Source organism: Lagenorhynchus albirostris, chromosome 8 (genome assembly GCF_949774975.1).
Source record: "Lagenorhynchus albirostris chromosome 8, mLagAlb1.1, whole genome shotgun sequence".
In the NCBI taxonomy this organism is placed as follows: domain Eukaryota; kingdom Metazoa; phylum Chordata; class Mammalia; order Artiodactyla; family Delphinidae; genus Lagenorhynchus; species Lagenorhynchus albirostris.
In genome coordinates, this window is record NC_083102.1 from 33,104,457 (window position 1) to 33,125,045 (window position 20,589).

At 37.2% G+C, this 20,589-nt stretch overlaps 1 protein-coding gene across 2 annotated transcripts in view; it reads right to left on the reverse strand.

The window, feature by feature from the left end:
- TES (testin LIM domain protein) overlaps nucleotides 1-20,589 on the reverse strand; it is a 47,918-nt gene that overhangs the window by 1,988 nt on the left and 25,341 nt on the right. For both annotated transcript variants that reach the window (XM_060156815.1, XM_060156816.1), the window contains exons 2-6: nucleotides 19,815-19,900; nucleotides 8,391-8,643; nucleotides 6,884-7,219; nucleotides 5,703-5,918; nucleotides 5,128-5,286 (exon numbers count right to left, since the gene is read on the reverse strand). In XM_060156815.1, the coding sequence (XP_060012798.1) occupies nucleotides 5,128-5,286; nucleotides 5,703-5,918; nucleotides 6,884-7,219; nucleotides 8,391-8,643; nucleotides 19,815-19,900 (1,050 nt within the window). The remainder of the gene's footprint in view (nucleotides 1-5,127; nucleotides 5,287-5,702; nucleotides 5,919-6,883; nucleotides 7,220-8,390; nucleotides 8,644-19,814; nucleotides 19,901-20,589) is intronic.

Below are 20,589 nucleotides of genomic sequence, written 5' to 3' on the forward strand. Positions count from 1 at the left end.
AATCTGGGAAGGCTACATACCGTATGATTCCAACTATATGACACTCTAGCAAAGGCAAAACTATGGAGAAAATAAAAAGATCAGTGGTTGCCAGGGGTAGGGAGTAGGGGACAGGGAGGTAGGAGAGATGAACAGGCAAAGCACAGAGGGCTTATAGGCCAGTGAAAATATTCTGTATGATACTGCAGTGATGGATATATGTCATTTGTCCATTCTATACATTTGTCCAAACCCATGGAATACACATCAACAGTGAACCCTAAGGTAAACTGTGGACTTTGGGTGATTATGATTCATGTCCATGTAGATTCACCCTTGTTAAAAAACGTACCACTCTGGTGAGTGCTGTGGATAATGCTCAAGGCGATGCATGTGAGGGGAGTAGGGGGGATATGGGAAATCTCTGTACCTCCTTCACAATTCTGTTGTAAACCTAAAACTGCTCTAAAAAATAGGCCTAAAAAAAAGAGATTTTTCGTCACTCACTAAAGCTTTGAAGTGGTAATTTTACCAGTCTTACCTATGACACATGAGATTATTAACACCACTAATTTCTAGACAGTAGTAAATGAAAATCATGTTCAAAGTAATTAAGGACTCAGTCAAAAAATACTGACAGTGTTTGAGAATAATTAGTTTGCACTAAAAATATAACTTGTAGTTAACTGGCTTCTGTCATGTCATAATTTATGTATAATCTAATATCATGGAACATTAAGACTTATATTCCATATACCATTCAGTGTACATGTATGTTATGTACAAATAAGCATATGACATACACACATCCACACCCACAAACACACATAATTTTCTTCTTTAGTTGGACATGTATAGAAAGAAAATGAATGAATAACTGGCAATATTACAGCAGAAAACAAAACTACCCGGTTGAGAGCTCCAAAACACTAGGTAGTTCATATGCCTTCTTGTTTATATATATTATAAATCAATGTGTCTAAAGTTTTTGTTTTAAATATTTTATAACAAACGAAGAAACCAACAAGATTGTCCAGCATTACATCGAAGTGACTAATCTTCCACACCCTTGGTCTCTTAATGTGATTGTCAGGAATTCCTGAGAGATGAGGGTGGGTGGGTTGAGGAAGGTCATTTAGCCTAAGCCTTCTTACTTGAAAAGACCTGAAAGTGTGGCTGCCACTCAATGGGTGAACTGGCTTAGGGTGTGAAGTGAGGCCTTGTTATAAATATTCACTTCAGACCTGCAATATACTTTCCATATTTTTTAGAACTACAAGGCTTCTAATTACAGAGATTGTAGCTCCTTAATTCACAGGTTATGTCAACCCAATCTTCCCTGAGAAGCAAGGGAGATACTCTCTTTGCATTATCGATCCACTATTCCTGAATACAACAAAAATGAGTGTTTTGATTACAAACATACTCCTAATTTGTAGCTGCACCATGCAAGCAATTGCTTTTGTGTATATTCATTTTTTATAGCTTTGTAATTCATTTAGAATGTTGCCCTTTGTTGTTTTCTATATTTCATATTATTTTTTCAATATTTTAAAACTTGTTTGTGTACAATAGAAGCATTTCACACTCAAGTTTTTATTCCCTTGATTTTAGACCATGATCTACCTTCTTTATCTCAGCCCTCTCATGTTTGTAGATCTTTTTATAATTTTTCAAAACTCACATTTTCATTTGCAATTAAAAAAAAGTGATAACTACTGTTCAACTGCACGTAAAATTAAAGAAATTGTTTTGGTAAAAAAAAAATAATTAGCACGCTGAATGGTATAGGAATTTAGGGTTTGTTGTGTGCTTCATGAAATTTAGTTTTATTAATAATTTGATTGCCATTCATCCCAAAGTCTGACATGATCCCAGGTAAAAACTACCAATCCCTCATTCTTCATAGATCTGAAAGCTGCCCAGGTCCCAAGCAAAGGACTGGAGACTCCAGGACCAGTCAGGGAGATGATGTACTTCACCACTTTCTGCTTGGCATTAGATTTTTCCTGGATTCTTTTTTTTTTTTTTTTTTTTTTTTTGCGGTACGTGGGCCTCTTAACTGTTGTGCCCTCTCCCGTTGCGGAGCACAGGCTCCGGACGCGCAGGCTCAGTGGCCATGCTCAGGGGCCTAGCCGCTCCGCGGCATGTGGGATCTTCCCGGACCGGGGCACGAACCCGTGTCCCCTGCATCGGCAGGCGGACTCTCAACCACTGCGCCACCAGGGAAGCCCTTTCCTGGATTCTTAATTAAACCGCTAATAATTCAGTAAGTTCTTATTTCCTTCAATCCCTCCTACTTTTTATTTATTTGTATACACAATATAAAATTGATAATGACACTTGTTGTAATGTGCTCTCTAGCAGGAGGATCCTGTGAAATCTCAGAGATGTGAATTCTGGGGGTGGCCATTTGAGACTAGAATTCTAGAGACTATGAAGAGACAAACTAAGTTATTTCTCATTTTCCTCCTTCCACGTTAATTTTTTCCTCAGAAAAGCCCTGTTTTGAATTGGGTTTTTGGCTTCAGGTCTAAAAATAATTTGTATTCTCACTCCTTTTTTTTTTTCTTTTTAAGATTAAAAGATCTAAGCAGGGCTTCCCTGGTGGCGCAGTGGTTGAGAGTCCACCTGCCGATGCAGGGGACACGGGTTCGTGCCCCGGTCTGGAGAGATCCCACATGCCGCGTAGCGGCTGGGCCTGTGAGCCGTGGCTGCTGGGCCTGCGCGTCCGGAGCCTGTGCTCCGCAAAGGGAGAGGCCACAACAGTGAGAGGCCCCTGTACCGCAAAAAAAAAAGATCTAAGCAGATCAATTCCCTGAACTAGATAATCTTCCAATTTTTATATCATTTAGCATGTTGCATGGGTACCTCTCTTTGCTATCAGCTAAGGTTTATTCAGGTGATGGATAGATATGTTCATTTTAATATTAAGCAAATGGCAATAGTGTATCTTACTGAGAAAGTAAACCTTCTAAAAGAAATCATGCCATATTATAAAACTAAATGATTTAGAGATTCTCATTCTCTTTTTAATCATATCTGTGGTTATTCCTCTCCAATGATTATTGCAATGCAATGGAAAGAAGCTTGTAACAATAAAGGAGCTTCATCTGTTTACAGCTTTGTTCTATAAATATCTGAGTACCTACTGTGTTGTTCTAGTGTTGGAAATAGAACAGAAAAAAAGCAGACAAAATCCCTGCCCTCATGGAGTTTACATTCTATTCCTTGAAACCAAGGTAACATACCCCTGTAATGTGTAAAATGCACATTATGATAATCTTCTTCTGTAGAGAAATTGTTGCAACAACATTTAGAGAAGCTTTTTTTTTTTTTAGCTAAATGACGTATCAGGCCATATGATGATTCAACATCTTATCCCCAGGTATAAGGAAGGTCCATGTTGACCCCCAAAGCAAATGAGAAATGTTAAAACACAAGTCAGTCACTCAAACATTTCCTAAGTACAAACACTGAGGGTGTGAAAATAAAGAGGCAAGCTCTATCCTCCAGCTGTTTACAGTCTGGTGGAAGAGACAGATGAATGACATTAACAATTACACACACGTGGGCAAGCATACACAGAGTCCTGTGGGAAGAGAGGCATCCAGCCTAGCCAGAGAGAAAGGGGTGGAGCTTGGGGTAGGGAATCAGGAAAGGTGTTCTGAAAAAAAGTTAAGCCTAAACTGAGTCTGGAGGAATGTGCAGGCACAGTCAAGTAAAACAGGGAGGGAATTCCCTGGCGGTCTAGTGATTAGGACCCAGCGCTTTCACTGCCGCCGGGGGTCTGGGTTTGATTCCTGGTTGGGGAACTAAGATCCAACAAGCTGTGTGACGTGGCCAAAAAAAAATTATAAATAAATAAGTTAAAAAAACAACAGGGACTAGGAGGACATATCAGACAAAGGAATTAGTGTGAGCAGAAGACAAAGCACAGTGTATAAACTATGAAATGCAGGTAACTTGGGAAATGTATGATTTGGGTTAGATAACTAGTAGAAATGGCTGGACAGATAAGAAGGGGCTGGATCTATTAAGCAAAGGCTTAATGATCAGATTTTCATTTTAGAAAAATTATCTTCCATCTTTATAGAAGGTGGCTTTGAACAAGAAGAATGGAAGTGGGGAGGCCAAATTTGAGGTCACTACAATAATCCAAACAACAAAAAAATAAAGATCTGAAGTAGAGTAGTTGTAACTGTGAGAATCTGAAATATATCGATGAGGCAGAGTTGATAGAAGATGACAGCTGATAGATTATATCTGGGGGCAGTGGGTAAAGGTTGAAAACTGGCACTGACACCAAAACTTCTTACCGTATTTTCATTGTATCATACTCCGAGAACTATACATAATAAATATATCATTTTATTCCTTAGCTAGGAGTCTCCTCTACTTGATAGCTCAGGGAGATCTTTAACTAGTACTTATTTATCTGCATATAAAGTAAACATCTATCCTTTTAATACCCCCTGGGTTATAAGCTTTACCACATATGGCCAACTCTTTCTTTATCTACTCTTTATTTATCTATCTCTGGGCAATCATTCAACAGAAGCTCTGTGTAAGCAGGGTGTATGTGTGTATGTATATATATATATATATATATATATATATATATATATATGTACTTTCACATTAAATATTTGAATGTTTGGCTCATGCAAATAAATATAAATATGCAAGTCAAATTTTGTTATATATATAAATTCAATGAGAGTTTAAGAAATAGGCACTGTACAATCTACAGGTAGCAAAAACAAAGCCACAGTGGGTGATCTGGTAACAAGAACAGAAATATAAACATTAAAATAGAGCTAAAGCAATATGAAAAGCCCCTAAATACCTTAATTTAAGTGAAATCTGATCTGTATGATGAGAATCAATCAATCTCACTCCCATTAAGGAACTTTTTTTTGGTGGGGATTTGATTATCAAGTAGCAGTTTATAGTGTAAACTGCACAGGTAGAATCTTGAGGTGGTTCATCCTAGTCAGTGCATGTATTGTTTTGAATTACCTGGATTTTAACACCCTATGGTAGGAATCACGTGTTTCCTACTTAAGAGTAGTGCTTTCTGTTTCTCCTTTGTAGGAGGCTTAAATAAGGCAGGTCAAAGCTACCACATCCCAAGATGTCTCTTACCACAGCGTGGTTCTTCACATAGCAGGGCTTGCACACGGGCTTGTCATTGACCATCACGTATATTTCCCCAGCTAGGATGTTGTCACAGTCAAAGCAGCAGAAGTGTTTCAGATGCCAGTTCTGGTTTTCTGCCTGGGTATACTCATTGCTGAATATTAGCTGGGAAGAGGATAAAAATAAGATCAATCATGTTTTTTCCTTTTTACTACAAATAACCAAGCTAGGTTCTTTAGACCAATAAGGGATTTAGATCCACAAGGAATATCAGTCAACTTTTTGGGGTGTGAAGTCTGAAAACAACCGAAAGCTTGAACTTGGGTGATTATTTAGTTTAGTTCAAATCAATCTTTTACGTTTCTGGACAGTATTTCATTAGGTAACTCAGTTAACATGGACACTCAGAATGACTGAAATTTAAAGTTTTTTTCATTCAACTTCTTTGGATATAAATAAAGCAACTAATGCTTGGTTAATTCATCTTACCTTCTCGCTAAGGGTGGCCTGGTTAACATGGTGGAGAAACCATAGATGGGTGTAAAAAGGAGCCTGCATTTAGGTGGCCCCAGAGAACATACCTCATCACAGCCAGCACACCGGGGTTTCTCACTGTCACAGTAATGTCTGCCACAGTACAGCTTGCCATTCTTCCAGAAATAAATCATGTCAACCAGGAGTTCATGGCACGTACTGCAGACGAAACAAGCTGGGTGCCACAGTTTATCGTAGCCGGCCCTTTCAGCATAGATGGCTGGGTCTCCTTCCTTCATACTCAGTTTGCAGCAGTAGCAGGACTGAAAGCGAAACCAGCCAAAACAATCTAGTCATCCTAAGACTGGCATTTCTCATCAACAGTTTTAGTAGGAATTCAGAGAAACCACTTTCAAGAGAAATAATTTCTACTGAAATCAGTAATTTGTCCATGTAGGCAATATGGTGCTAGTATTTGTGAAAAGGAATCTCTAGGCTTTCTCCAGCTTCTCCAAACCTAATTCTTGCACCCTTTGTGTAACAGAGCACTGTTTTCTGAATTAAAGCTGCTTATGGAAAAAGGCTAATAGTAATTTTCACTTCAATTTTAGTAGTTCTCTCAAAAATGACTACTTTAGAAATTATTGTACTTTTTTCTTCTTTTTTTTAACACAGGACTAAACCTTGTTGGTTGATGTGCTAACGGGATCTGTGAGAAACACATTACAGTAAGTTTAGTTCTTATTTTTTGTTCATCTGTGTCACAATTTGCTTTTACTTTCAAGGCATTAAAAAAAAGACTTCAATATCCCTCTCTAGAGAGACTTTTTAAAAGTATGATTGACCATATATCCACATAAATTTAAGTTTGAATTTTAGGCATGTTCTCACAAGCAAAACTGAATTAACCTAAGCATGTATTATTCTTATTTATGGGAAGAGATAGACAATTAACATCAAAATTATGTTTAGAAACAGACTCTAGATTGTATGTTGTATTCCAGCACGACACCAATGCTAACTGCTATGTATACATAAAACTCACAATTATCTTTGGCAACAGATAATCAGAAAACCTGGCTTTAGACCAAGGCTTCAAACATGGTAGATAATTCTCTAAAATAAGCCTAAACTGAATTATAATTCATTTCCCTCATCTACTCCCTTTTGGAAACAGAGTAACTGTATTCCTCCCCGTCGACCCCGCCCCCCCACCAGCCATTCAAAGAAATGGAATGAACCTGTAAAATATACCAATTGGCCCAACATGGTGACTGTTATCACTTACATACTGAGTTCTTTTGTGTTCGGCTGATTTGTCCTCCATGGCCCCTACCGCTGTCGTGGTGCTTCTATCCCCTCCAGGAATGTATGTTTTATTGGGCCCTTGAGCGTTCATGTCACAGGGTAGTTTGACATCTCCTACTCCCAGAGCCTCGCTCTTATATTTCTTCACAAACTGCTCCATCTCCTTCACCTCTTTGGGAGACAACTCATGGCACTTTGAAGGGTCCTGGTCATGAGCAGGGAGTTGCTTTGCCAACTGCTTCTTCCGGTACTGCGCCCCCTCTGAGCCTGCCACTGGCTGCTTCTCTTTGGGCAGCATCTGCATGTACTGCCTGGCCTAGACCACAAGGAGACCGGTGTTAACTGGGAGATGCCTTGACCATCATATAAATGATATTTTACAACACTCATTAGAATCAAAATACTGAAGAAAGAAGTCAGTTTTATCCATTACTAACAATTGATCTTCATAATATTAGTATCTTGAGATGTTAACACGTTAAAAATGGTACAATAAATAGATTGAGGTCAGTAAAAATGAACACATTTTTCTTCATGAAATTAAAGCTTTTCTCTTTTCCAGTTTCTTTTAATATTTACATGTGCTAAAATCACTTTGCTGTACACCTGAAACTAACACAACATTGTAAATCAACTATACTCCAATAAAAATTTTAAAAAACAAACCAAAAGGGCTTCCCTGGTGGCGCAGTGGTTGAGAGTCCGCCTGCCAATGCAGGGCACTCGGGTTCGTGCCCCAGTCCAGGAAGATCCCACGTGCCGCGGAGCGGCTGGGCCCGTGAGCCATGGCCGCTGAGCCTGCGCGTCCGGAGCCTGTGCTCCGCAACGGGAGAGGCCAAAACAGTGAGAGGCCCGCGTACCACAAAAAAAAAAAAACAAAAAAACACAACTGTATAGTTGCAAGAGAATACAATTTTTTAGGCAGCATGTTTAGAATGGTCTAAGGATCATCAGTATTTTCATCACTATAAGAAAATGATATCACAAGATTCACTCTTATGATTTAACTAACCTTCTTAAAAGATTTCCAAATGTCTCCTCTAGTTGTTGTATTAGTGGAAGTACCTTGACACAAAATTGCGTTTTTTTGCCTTACATAGTAAAAGAAATATAGTGTTGAACATCTTTTGAATTATAAAAAATGAAAGAAAATTCTATTCTTTAGATATTCTTAACTATCTTAAGAGAAATCTTCTCAAGAGTAACATAGAAGTTACTAGATTTATACAAAACATCTGTTTTTCATTTAATTATTGAAAATGTCAGACCATTTCTTTGAATAAGTTAACACAGATTATCTAGGTAGTCAAAAATTCTATAAGGTATCTAATCTTACTTTCAAAAGACCAATAGGAGTTGTAAGTCAAAGTAATGGGGACACCAGAAAAATAATAGACCTGAGGTCGATTAGGGTCACTAAAGGAATTGCCCTAAATAAGTAGCCCATGAACTTTAATACCAGGACTTCCCACCCCCTTATTATTTACCAATGCCTGATTCTGGACAGGAGGAGCCCATTCATAGGTAACTGTGTTGATGGAGACATTCTTCTTGGCAGCAACTGGATTGGTCAGTATCATAACATTGCGTTTATACATGGGAATTCCATCTGATTTTAGCTTTGCAATCAGGGTGGTATACTTGGTGTCTTCAAAAAGTTTCCCCACTTTTCGATCCTCTTCATTGCTCAAGAGGACATCATGCTCTTCTTGGCCACACTTGCAGTTACGACATATTTTTCTATAATTTTGGAGATAAGTAGGCAATGATTAATTAGATCTAATCAGTCATACATATATAGTTCAAAATATACTTTTACAAATATTCCACATAATGGTATGCAAAGTCAAGTCTTGGGGAGGGTGAGGAGATTACAAGTAGCCATCCATAAATTTAAACAAGGAAACATATAAATGCATCTTCGCTTTATAAGACTTTGAAAAAAGTTAGGTTTTGATTAAAAAGTGCATGCTCAAGGGGGCATGTCTGAGGATAACCCCATCTGGTATTCCTCATTCTCTCAACCAGATATATAAATAAAACAAAATCACCAAAAAACTATCAGAGTAAGCAGTTTCATATTTTACTGCATGATAACAGCCATTGCCCATGGGTTTTTGTTTTTGTTTTTGTCCCTAAGTGAGAGAGAAGGAGGTTGATATATCCTTTTCTGATCAAGGACGGTAATCCAAGATTTAGGTTTAGCTTTTATCATTTCCTTTCTGTCCCCTTTCCAATTTCCTTTCCTCTCTTTTCTCATGTTCTATTTCCTTTCTCCTTTCTCTTTCCTTCCCTTTCCTTCCCCCTTCTTTTATTTCTTCAAACACGTAGTGATCACCTATCATGCGCTCCCTTATGTATAAGAAGACAGATAAAGTCTCTGGCCTTCTTATAGTTGAAGGACACCAACTCCCTTCCCCAGACTGGTCTGGCATGTAATCTTTCATTCATGCAATGTATATGAGTGTCCATGTGCCAAGCAATGAACTTGATAGTAGGACATAATAGTGAAAAAATTAGGCCCAGTCTCTGACATTCTAGAACTTACCACCTGGTGGGGAGACAGATATTAAACAAATACACACACATACAAACACACACACACACACACACACACACACACACACCCCTATAATTGCATTTGTGATAAGAAAGAAAAGTACAGGATACTTTGAGAGGGTATAAATTTTTTATTTTTTTAATTTTAATTAATTAATTTATTTTTTTGCGGTACGTGGGCCTCTCACTGTTGTGGCCTCTCCCGTTGAGGAGCACAGGCTCTGGACACGCAGGCTCAGCAGCCATGGCTCACAGGCCCAGCCGCTCCGCGGCATGTGGGATCTTCCCATGCAGGGCATGAGCCCGTGTACCCTGCATCGGCAGGAGGACTCAACCACTGAGCCACCAGAGAAGCCCGAGAGGGTATAATTTTGACTTAGAACTGGTGAGGAGAGGACTCCATAAGAACATTACTCCATAAGAAAGTGACATTTACGTTGAGATCTGAAGGATGTGTAAAACAGGTGTGAATTGTGTATGTGTGTGTATTTGAGAAGAGGTAATGAAAGGAGAAGAAAAGCCTCCAGACATTCTGGGTAGAAAGAGTATTTGTGGTGGTCCTGAATTAGGAAAGAGATTGTGCCCTTAGGTCCCATGATCAGATAAGTCTGGTATGACTACAGTGAGGTAAGTAAATGGGGTGGTGACAAGGTTGGAGAGGTAGGCAAGCCTGAGATCATGCAGGGGCTTGTAGGGCACATTAAGAAATTTGGCTTTCATTATAAGAGCAATCAGGAGGCACAGAAGGCTTTTAAGTAATGGAATAACATGATTAGATCATTTTCAAAAATTGTAATACTTGTCACATGGAGAATGAATTAGGGGTAGACATAATTGAAAGTAGGGAGACCAGTTAACATGTCAATGGTGCATCCAATTTGCAATGGCAAGGTTCTAAATAACAGAGATTCTACTGCTACTTCGCAAGTGGAATTTACAACTTGGATGGTTATTGTTTTGGCCTGGGTAAGATGTGTAATAGCTTGGACTAGATTATTTGATGTTGGAGATAAAAAGAAAGGAACAAATTTAAGATATCCTTGAATGTGAAACTGACTAAACTTTGTGCATATAGTGATGGTGAAGGGAAGGTCCAGTCTGTTAAAAAATGAACCCAGGTTTCCAGGATGAGTAAGTTGGTGAAAGGAATTAATTTCTTAGATCGTAAAAGCAAAAGAACAGATCTGAGGTATGGGGCAAAAGGTTGGTGAAAGTTATCCAAAACTGAAATAATAAGTTTGAAATGCCTATGAGACAGGGTAAAGATATCAAGTAGATTATAGGATATATAGATCTAGTGTTAAAAACTGTAGCCTGATAGAAAATATAAGTTCGGAAGTCAGGGAGTTAATTGAACAGGTCACTTTCACTTCCTGGGGGAAGAGCAGAGGAAGAAGATGAGGACTCAGGAAGGAGTCTGGTAAAGGAGCAGAAGCTGGAAAAGGTGACAGAGGAAAACAGAGGAGTAGAGAGACTTTGTGGGGTTAAAAACATATACTGGTACTAAAATACAGGGCAATGATAGCATATAAGTTAGAGGGAGGAATCTGAGTTTTAAAAAACATTCTAATATCCTTATATTGTTCAGGAAGATACTGAAGATATAGATTAACATTAGAGGTTAAACATGTATGTTAAAATATCTAGATAACTAAAGAAAGAAATGTAATTTCTAAACTAAAAGAAAAAGGAATGAAAGTATAAAGATGTAATTAGTCAAATAAGAGAGGAGAAAAAAATAAACGGAGGCAATTAGGACATGCAGAAAGCAAAAATTAGATGGTTGATATAACCCAAGCATATCAACAGTCACAATAAATGGACCTATTTCTCCAGCTGAAAGATGAAGGCTTTCAGAAGGATAATACAACAAAATTAAGCAATATGCTGTCTGTAAGAAATGCTTAAAGTTTAAACACACAGAAAGGATGAAAGTATAAAGATGCAAAAAGATTAACCAGGTAAATGCCAACAAAATGTAAGTTAGATACCTATATGAATATCATACAATTAATGCTTTTTCCTTTAATGACTAATAAAGAGAGTCACTTCATTGTAACAAACACTTAAAAACACTTCTATGATATAACAATTCTGAACTTAATACAACCTAATAACCTAACTTCAACATATATAAGCAAAAGTAACAGAACTATAAGAAATAAATGAACAAACCCATCATTATGGTGAGACTAAAAAAATTAGAAATGAATATTTGAATAACACAATTATCAAGCTTGATCTAACAGACACATAAAAATATCATATCCAGTGATTGGAGAACATATATTCTTTTAATAAGTATTTGAAACACTTTGAAAATCTAAAAGTCTACTATGCCATAGAGCAAGGCTCAAGAAATGCCCAAGGACACATCATCAACCACATTATCTGAACAGAATGCAATTATGTTAGAAATCATCAGCAAAAATGTAACTACAAAGTACTTTTTTTTAAAAAGCCTCTTAAAAAATTCAATGTTGAAAGAAAAAGTCACAATAGAAATTAAAACCAAAATCATTTTAGGAAAAAAGAAAGCAAAAATATTACTTCCTGAAACTTGTAGAACACAACTAAAGGGATGCTGAGGAGGAAATTTATAGTTAAGGTATGCTCAAATTAGAAAGAAGAATAAAAATTAATAAGCTAAGTGTTTAATTCAGGAAGTTAGGAAAAATTCAGACTAAACCTAAAGTAAAAAAGAAGGAAAATAAAGATAACAGCGGAAACTGATAAGGTAAATGTTTGCTTCCCGTCAGATATAGGAAAAGGATTCAATACATTTCAACATTTCTTCTGATTACATTTTAAAGTAATTTTAGCTGTAGAAGGGAATTAGGATTTTAGAAAGGGTTTCTGGAAAAAAAAAACCCACAAGACTCAGCATCCATCACACTTAGTGCATTCATTTTAGGATTTGAAGCAAGAAAGCAACCTTGCCATCGTGACTTCATTCATTTTGTCCTGTGGTTACTAACCAAAGCAGTAAGAAAGTTCAGAGAAATACAAGTCATAAGGATTCATCAGAAAGGAAGAAACTAAACTGTTGTTAACCACACATGCTATGACTGATCATATAAAAATGTATCACCATCATTAAGAGTTTAATAAGTCTTATGGATTTAAAATTAATATAAATCATTGGATTTCTCCAAATCAGAAAATTAGCAAAAAACAAAACAACTAAAAAACTCTTTGCCAAATAACACATTATTAAATAATTATTGATTTTTGTGTCCTGTTTTCTTAAGGTGAGGTATGCAAACTGAAAACATTAGATCTGATTTATACAGTCCCAGAAAGAGAGAGAAAGAAAGAGACAGAGTGTCAGAGATATGAAGGTAGAGAGGCTAAATACTTCCCTTGTGCACACACTGGTCAGAATTCTTTATTTGGTAAGAATTCGCTGAAGAGTTTGCATATTCCAGTTCAGCTATAAAAGACTCTTACATCTGGTTATCTTATACTTCCATCTAGTGGAAAGGAGCATACTATTCTACTACAGTATGTTCTTATTCTTGTTCTTCGGTTAACAAAAACAATATAATTATACATAAAACTATCACATTGCTTTTGGATCAAGTTTTAAATCACACCTTCCTGAGGGTAAAGAGGTGGGTTGGGAATTTAGTTCTTAATATAGATAAATAGATCCTTATATGGCTGTGAACTATGGCATGCATCCTAATATTAGCAAAGTGGTTCACTAAAGGAGGAAGTAATAATTTTACAAGGATGTGATGAATACTGGAGTTCCTTTGGAAATGTTTATTATCCAGTTCTACACCAGTACAACATGTATGCTATGAAATGAGGGGAGTTAGATTCTAGAATCTGAAAGACAAATAGTAAAAGAGTAAGTGAAATAGAGCCTGCGGGCTTTCTAAAGCATGAACTATACTACGACAAGCTGTAGCATGGTTAAATAAATTATATTTACTGTGAAAATGTTACATAAAAGAGGTATATTAACCAGTGATAAAATAGCCATCTCTATATTTTTTCTTATTTTTCATCTTGGCTATTCTTGGAATATTTACATTCTGAGAAAATCTATATTCCCTGTCCACCCCTTCACCCACCTGAAATACCTTTATTAAAGCAAGAAAAATCAGGTTAAAACACTACACCAATAGCAGCAGTGATGAGGGAAAAAGAAGTAGCTAAAGAAGTCAGACTATGCCTGATTATCAGTTTTCTAAGTGGGGAAAACCTATGATTGACTCATGATAGTTTTGAAAATCCCAATATATTATTAGCCTCATCTGCATCCTTACGCCAGCATGGTAACCTGCAGTAACAGAGCACTCGGCAGGAATGTGACTCAAGAAGGGTAGGATGGTTCTTTTAGTCAGAGTTGTCATCACTGAAGGAGCTGGAATGACCACATCCCTTCCAGACTCCTAATACCAGAGCTCCATTTCTACAATAAAAAGGGACAGCTACAAACCACTAGGCAAGAAATAAACCCATAAAATCTGGGCCAGGTGCCAAGGGCTAGCCATGTGGAAACGTGTGCCATCTACTACTTATCTAGGTTTAAAAAAATGTTTTAAATCCTTTTCTTGGGATTTTAGTCTATAGTGTTTTATATTTGAATCTCCCATATTTAAGTTAAAATTATTTTATTTTTAGAAATATCATTTAAGAACTTTCAAAGTCATTTGGAAACTAGCCAATAAATTTATTAAAAGGAGAATTTTGTTAAGGAATTAGGGAAGAAAGAGATACCATTATCTTTGTATCTAAGAGAAGGCGTGAGGATGAGTGGGACATTTATAATATATTTAATTTCAGTCTAAAATAACCCAGATTCCATCCCTTTTAAGAAAACAAGGAACTTTAAAAAATTGGTTTTATGCCAACCGGAAACAAAACAAAAACAGGGCTTAGGTGAGCTCAGTATCCATGTGCTAGGGGCTATGTTTGTAAGGTTTGTAGAGTATCTTTCCTCAGATGATTCACACATAACTTCTGATGATATATGTAGACTTAAATAGTTTATTTTTATTAAATTTATTTGAGCTATTCCAATTCAATAGCAGTTTGGGGGAGTATATAACTCAGTTCCCATACTTAGCACAGTTGTCTTACCTCTAAATCTTCTAAACTGCCCTAAAGCAATTCTCCCCAAGCTCTCCATGGGATGTTAATTAAAGTTGTGTGAAGGGAAAAAAGGGTGGGGGGGATTCTGAGTTAAGTTAGTTTAAAACAGTCTTTTTTATGACTTTCTAAAAAAGATGTGAGGGTAGACTGGTAGACTGGGAAGCTCTGAGATGTGGGAGGAGGAGGGTTATTTGTACTAAAAAGTTTTTGTACAAAAATGTTTAATGCTGTTAACACATACACATGCAAAGATTAATATGCATGACAAATCAGAACTGTGTTCTCAAAATTTTACATTACAACTTCAGAGTTCTTGAGTTAAGTCCATGAGAGAGAGTACCAAAATTTACCAAAAGCATTGCCTCAGAAAAGTAGATAGATTTACAATTTCAGGCTGAAAGCAGTCAAGAAACTATCCCTCATCTCCTCAATAGAGAAATTATTTTTGTAGTACTATTTGTAAAAATTATTATTTTTCCAAGGCAAGTAGTAGCAACTGGAGTGCTTTGACATGCTGCCAGCAGTCACAGTGATTTAAAGGAATGGTCATGGCACTGCTATAAACCAATAATTTAAAAGAGTTGGAAGCTGCCCTTTTACAACAGGGATATACATATATGGACTTAAGCGTGGGCCTCTGTTATAGAATTCAGCACAAGCATTAATCCATTTATGGTGGGGAATTTTCAGTTTTCAGCCAGCTCTAACCCAATCAGAAATTCTCCGGAGAGATGTATGCTATATTCAAGTAACACTTTTCTTGTAAAATGTAACTCTTTTATTGGAAGGATTTATCAAGGATAAGACAAACAAATAATTATATTACTTATATGATAAAGAACCTGTGGTTCCAATGATATGAAATAATTGGCTATAAACTCTTTGATATCTTAGGTTTCTGCCTTGCATTTCATAAATATTTGTTATCTCTAAATATTACTTAAAAGTGTGCCCAGAAGATAGTAGCTCTTATGTGATAAGTATCAGGTCTCCTCAACCTTTTATTTTTCTCTGGTCTTGTAATTACTGGTGCACTGAAAAAAAAGGAGAGCTCACAGTTAAAATATTATTGTCCACCAAAATGTCTATGCCGCAAAAGTGCCACACGTAGGGTGGATAGTCTGGTGCAGTCCACAGTTCACTGGGCAGGAGAGTGTAAAGATGGTTCTGAGTTTCTGTTCTATCCTGTAGAAAGGCGGTGATAAGGAAGGTTTTGGCAAGTTTTGGGTCCAAATTCCAGCTCTGCCATCGATAAGCCTTGCTTAGTAAGTTATTTAACTTTCTTAGTCTTTGACTTCTTGTATATAAAACAGGAATACTACCAGTTATCTCAAAAGGTATTATGAGGATTAGGTACAATCAGGTAAATAAAGCGATAAGCAGAATTTTAAGTCGTCCCATGACCTTCACCCCTGGTGTTATTCCTATTATTATGTTACTTTATATGGCAAAGGGGAGATTATCCAGGTGTGCCTAATCTAATCACAAGAGCCCTTAAAAAATATTGTTTTCTCTGGCTGGGCGCATGAGAGGAATTCAGAGAGATCGAAGGTGCAGAAAGGATTCTAAGCAATGTTGTTGGCTTACAAGATGGAGGTTGCCAAGTGCTAAGGAATGTGAGTGGCTTCTAGAAGCTGAGAGCAGCCACTGGATGACAGCCAGCAAGGAAACAGGGACCTCAGGCCTACAACCACAAGGAAATGAATTCTACCAACCTGAGGAATGAGCCTGGAGGCAGATTCTGACCCCAGAGTTTCCAGATTAGAGCTCAACCTACCCAACACTCTGATTTCAGCCTTTTGGGACCCTAAGCAGAGACTCCAGCTAAGCTGCCTAGACTTCTGATCTAAAGCATAAATGGATATTGAGTTAATTAACAGGTGTTATTTTAGCCTGCTAAATTTGTAGCAATTTGTTATGCAGCAACAGAAAACTATTATAAGTGTTTATTGGTGTGTGACACAGAAGATGTTCATGTATTATATTTCTTATTAATAACTAATAGGCTCAAACAAGTCATTTTAAACTCCCTTGGGTTTTAGTTCTTTGATCTGTAAAATGAGGTTTGGCTCGCTAAGTTACTAGTCCCACTCTAAACTTCCATACATCTAACAGTTCATTTTCAGCTTTTTACAACTTTCGAGACACACCTTGAATAGACAGTCATGCCTGTTGGATCTCTTCCACTCACTCTCTAGATCCATTCTGCACAGTACCCTGTGTTGTGCCCTAGGAGGCTGACCCCTAAGGACTGAAGCAGTGTGTTACCTTGTCCCCAGCAATGGAAAGCACCAGCAGGAAGTCCAAGTGATGAAGAAAATGAGGTCTGAGTATTTATTTCCTGGCTTCCTACAAGTGTACAAGGTGCTAAGGGGGGAAATGATTTACTTTACTTGGGAGTGTGTGGAAGCAGGGACAGAGGGTGCTATGGACTGAACTGTGTCCCTCCCCACATTCCTATGTTGAAGCTGTAACCCCCAATGTGACTGTATTGGGAGACAGAGCTTTTAGGAAGTAAAGTTAAATGAGATCATAAGGGTGGGGTCCTAATCTGATACAATTGGTGGCCATATAACAAGAGGAGGAGAAAGATCTTTCTCTCTCTCTATGTACACACACAGAGAAAAGGACATGTGAGGACACAGTCACAAGGTGGTCATCTACAAACCAGGAAGTGGTTCTGGTGAGGATGCTTTGATCAACCATGCTGATGCTTTGATATTGGACTTCTAGCCTCCAGAACTGTAAGACAATAAACTCCTGCTGTTTAAGCCACCAGTCTATGGTATTTTGCTATAGAAGCCTGAGCTGACTAATACAGGGAGCAAAGAACTTCTCAGAGATAGTGCTTAGGCTAAGACTTGAAGAGAACAGGAAGGACTTTTTGTTTCCAGGTGGTGAGATGTAGGGTCTTTCCAGGCAAAGGGAACATGAGGCAAGGCACAGAAATTTCAGGAAACAGCATGTGTCTAAGTAGTTGAAGCACAGGTGCCTGAAATGGGAGGCGAGGCTGGAACAGTAGCAGGGGCCAGATATTGAGGTTTAACATCAAAGGCCAAAGACTTCGCTTAAAGGATCAACTCCAGTGGGAAAACACTGAAGGTTCTTAAGCTATTGGGAAGTACATAATAGTATCCATTTTCAAAAGACCATTCTTGTGGCTGCATAGAAGGCCAGACTAGTAACAGTGAAGAATAATTAGGCTCTGATTTTCACAATGTGCTCCATGAGGCCCTAAAGGTCTCAGAAGTCCAGGGTCACCGTGAAGATGGAGGAGGAAGCTAAGTGGACAGGATCCTGAGACCCCATGTCCACTTCAGTCCCAGCCCTGAAGTTCTGTGGCCCTGGACCAGACCTGGAATCTTTGTTACACTCAGGACAACCAGCCTTAGAAAGTCTGTAAAAGGTCTTCAAAGACTGTACTGAAAATGGCTCATCTGGAGGTAAAGGCACTTACCCTCAAGCCTTCCAGTTGTGGTGAAAAGGTCAAGGAATTATGAAAAATTCTGAGAAATGTGTCTGGAATGCCAGGAATAAGACAGCACTATTAAGTAACACCATTTGGACAGACTATATAAACCCAAGTTAGATTAGAGGCCATGACAAAGCCCTAGTCTTTTATGGCTCTTAGCAGATTCTCAGACAATACCCAGGTAAGGAGATGAGATTGTGTGGAAACATTAAAATAAATAAGTGATTTTCATGTCATAGATATCTGTTCTTATCTGACATTTTTATCTGAAAATATCAGATGATAGTTATCTATAATACAAAAATAACATAGAGCAAATAAGAACTACTATAAACTAACCTGCTTTAGAGAAAAGACGCCATCACTTAGGAATGAGCTTTAAAAATCTCATCAGCAGTTTTTGGCAAATGTATAGTCAAACTAAAAAGAGTATATTTTAAGACTGTGAAGCAAGCACTGTGCCCAGCAGAGGGCAGTGCAGCTCTCCACAAAACTCACTGAGTACAAATGAGAGTCGCATTCACATTAGGAGCTGAAATATTCTAATCCATGAAAACTATTTTGTGTCTAGTGACTTTACCTTTCTAAAACGTGACAGACATATTGACAAACTGCTATGTCCCTTGAAGAGGCAGCACAAGGAACAGCTATTAAAGTCCTGTAAATTTGAAATTCCCTGGAACATATTAGCTCCTTCCAGATAAACAACTGTATCATCATTTGGGGAGGGCTAAGGTTTCCTTTGCCTTCACTATTTAAAACAACTGTCTTTGTTTCCTAAAACTTACTAAATAAATGAGCTTTTCAAAGAGCCTAATATCCCAAATTTTATTTTACATTCTCCTTTAACTTGCACTGTATACAACCTCAACAGCTGAGGACATTTTTTATTCTAGAGCATTTCCTATGGAACTACGCAGTACAAAAGTGGCTCTCAAGTAAGATTCATTCCAACAGGCAGCTTCCATCCTAATAATGTATGGTTGATCGTTTTAATATTTTTCTTCTAGCAATATTGTGCTAATTCTAACTTTGAACAGACTTATAAACTACTATTACGGTCTTGACAGCCGCTGATGAACATTTATGTTCTTCAAAAGAACAGGTTTAAAATACCAATTTTAGGTTTATATGATGTATGATAATATTTTTTTAAAAACAAGCAAATAAGAGCTATACAAAATACACATTTTTGATCCACTAACATTCATCCTCCACATATAGGCACTTGATTCAAACAAAAACAATGGCGATGAATTATTATTTTTTTAAACTCAAGTGTTTCAAAGTTTTTCAGTAGTATATTTACAGCTGAAAATTTTGGAAAGACCTAGATTCAAGTCAATTTCCTGAGAACTAGGACATGACTGCTCAATTCATCATATTTATTGTTTATCACAAATGTACAGATGAGATGTGCAGTTATACGTTTTTAACAAAACTAACAAATAGTCCTTCAAGATTACTACAAAATAGTCCTTCAAGATTACCACAAACTTATTTGCCACTCAGAAAAGAGACGTATTCAGTATTTCAGTCTCATAGGGAAACTGAAGAACAGCAAATAAATCAAACAATTCTAAATATAGTTACTATGGCCCAATTAGCTCGAATAATGATGGGAAGTCAGAATAGCTTTACTTCTTAGAAAAGAATATAACAGATCCACAACTTAGCAACCATGCTGGGTAGCCTGTAAGTGATCTCTGCTGTCTGAGGAAGCAGTGACAAAAAGCAGGAATTACTATTGTGGTTGTGGTTTTCAAAACATTACCTCCAGAAGTGCAGTTCGAACCCCTCACATTTTCCTTTGCATTTTAAACAGGGGGCTCCAAATCCTTGCTCATGTCCTAAGCCCATCTGTTAAAGAAAAAACAACGTGAACCTGTTATTACATTTTTTTTAAAAAATCTTTAAAAATTCAATAAATTATACCTTTAATTCCATTTACCACTCCTGTTGATATAACTTGCTAATAAATCTTTTATGAGTGTCACATTGTTTAGTCAGTGATGACACCCAGGTACACTAAATGGCGATTCCAAGTACACACACAACATACTTTGTATTCTTACTGCTTTTTTTCATGAATAGAAAAGCATTAGAATACAACTACATAGAAGACTACAAATATTGCAAGTGACAAAAAGTCATGAATTCATCTCTTTGGCCACTTCATGCCCTGTATACAATAGATACAGGGAGCAGTCAGAGGAGCCAGAGCTCGGAAAGCAAGCCTAGCCCCAAATGACATATTTTTTGGCAAACATGGAATATGCAAATGATTTAGGGAAATACAATTTAATATTATTTTATTTTTTGATAAATATAATAATAATAGCAACAACAAACATATTGAATGCCAGGAATAGAGATAAAGTACTTATCTCATTGAAATCTTACAGAACCTCATAAAATGCTTATAAAGTAGGCAATATTGTCCTCCACATTAGAGATGACAACTGAAATTCAGAGAGGCTGTAGAGCTTGCTTAAGATCAAAATGTTAATAAATGGTAGAGAAGAGATCTGACTCCAGGTCTACCTGAT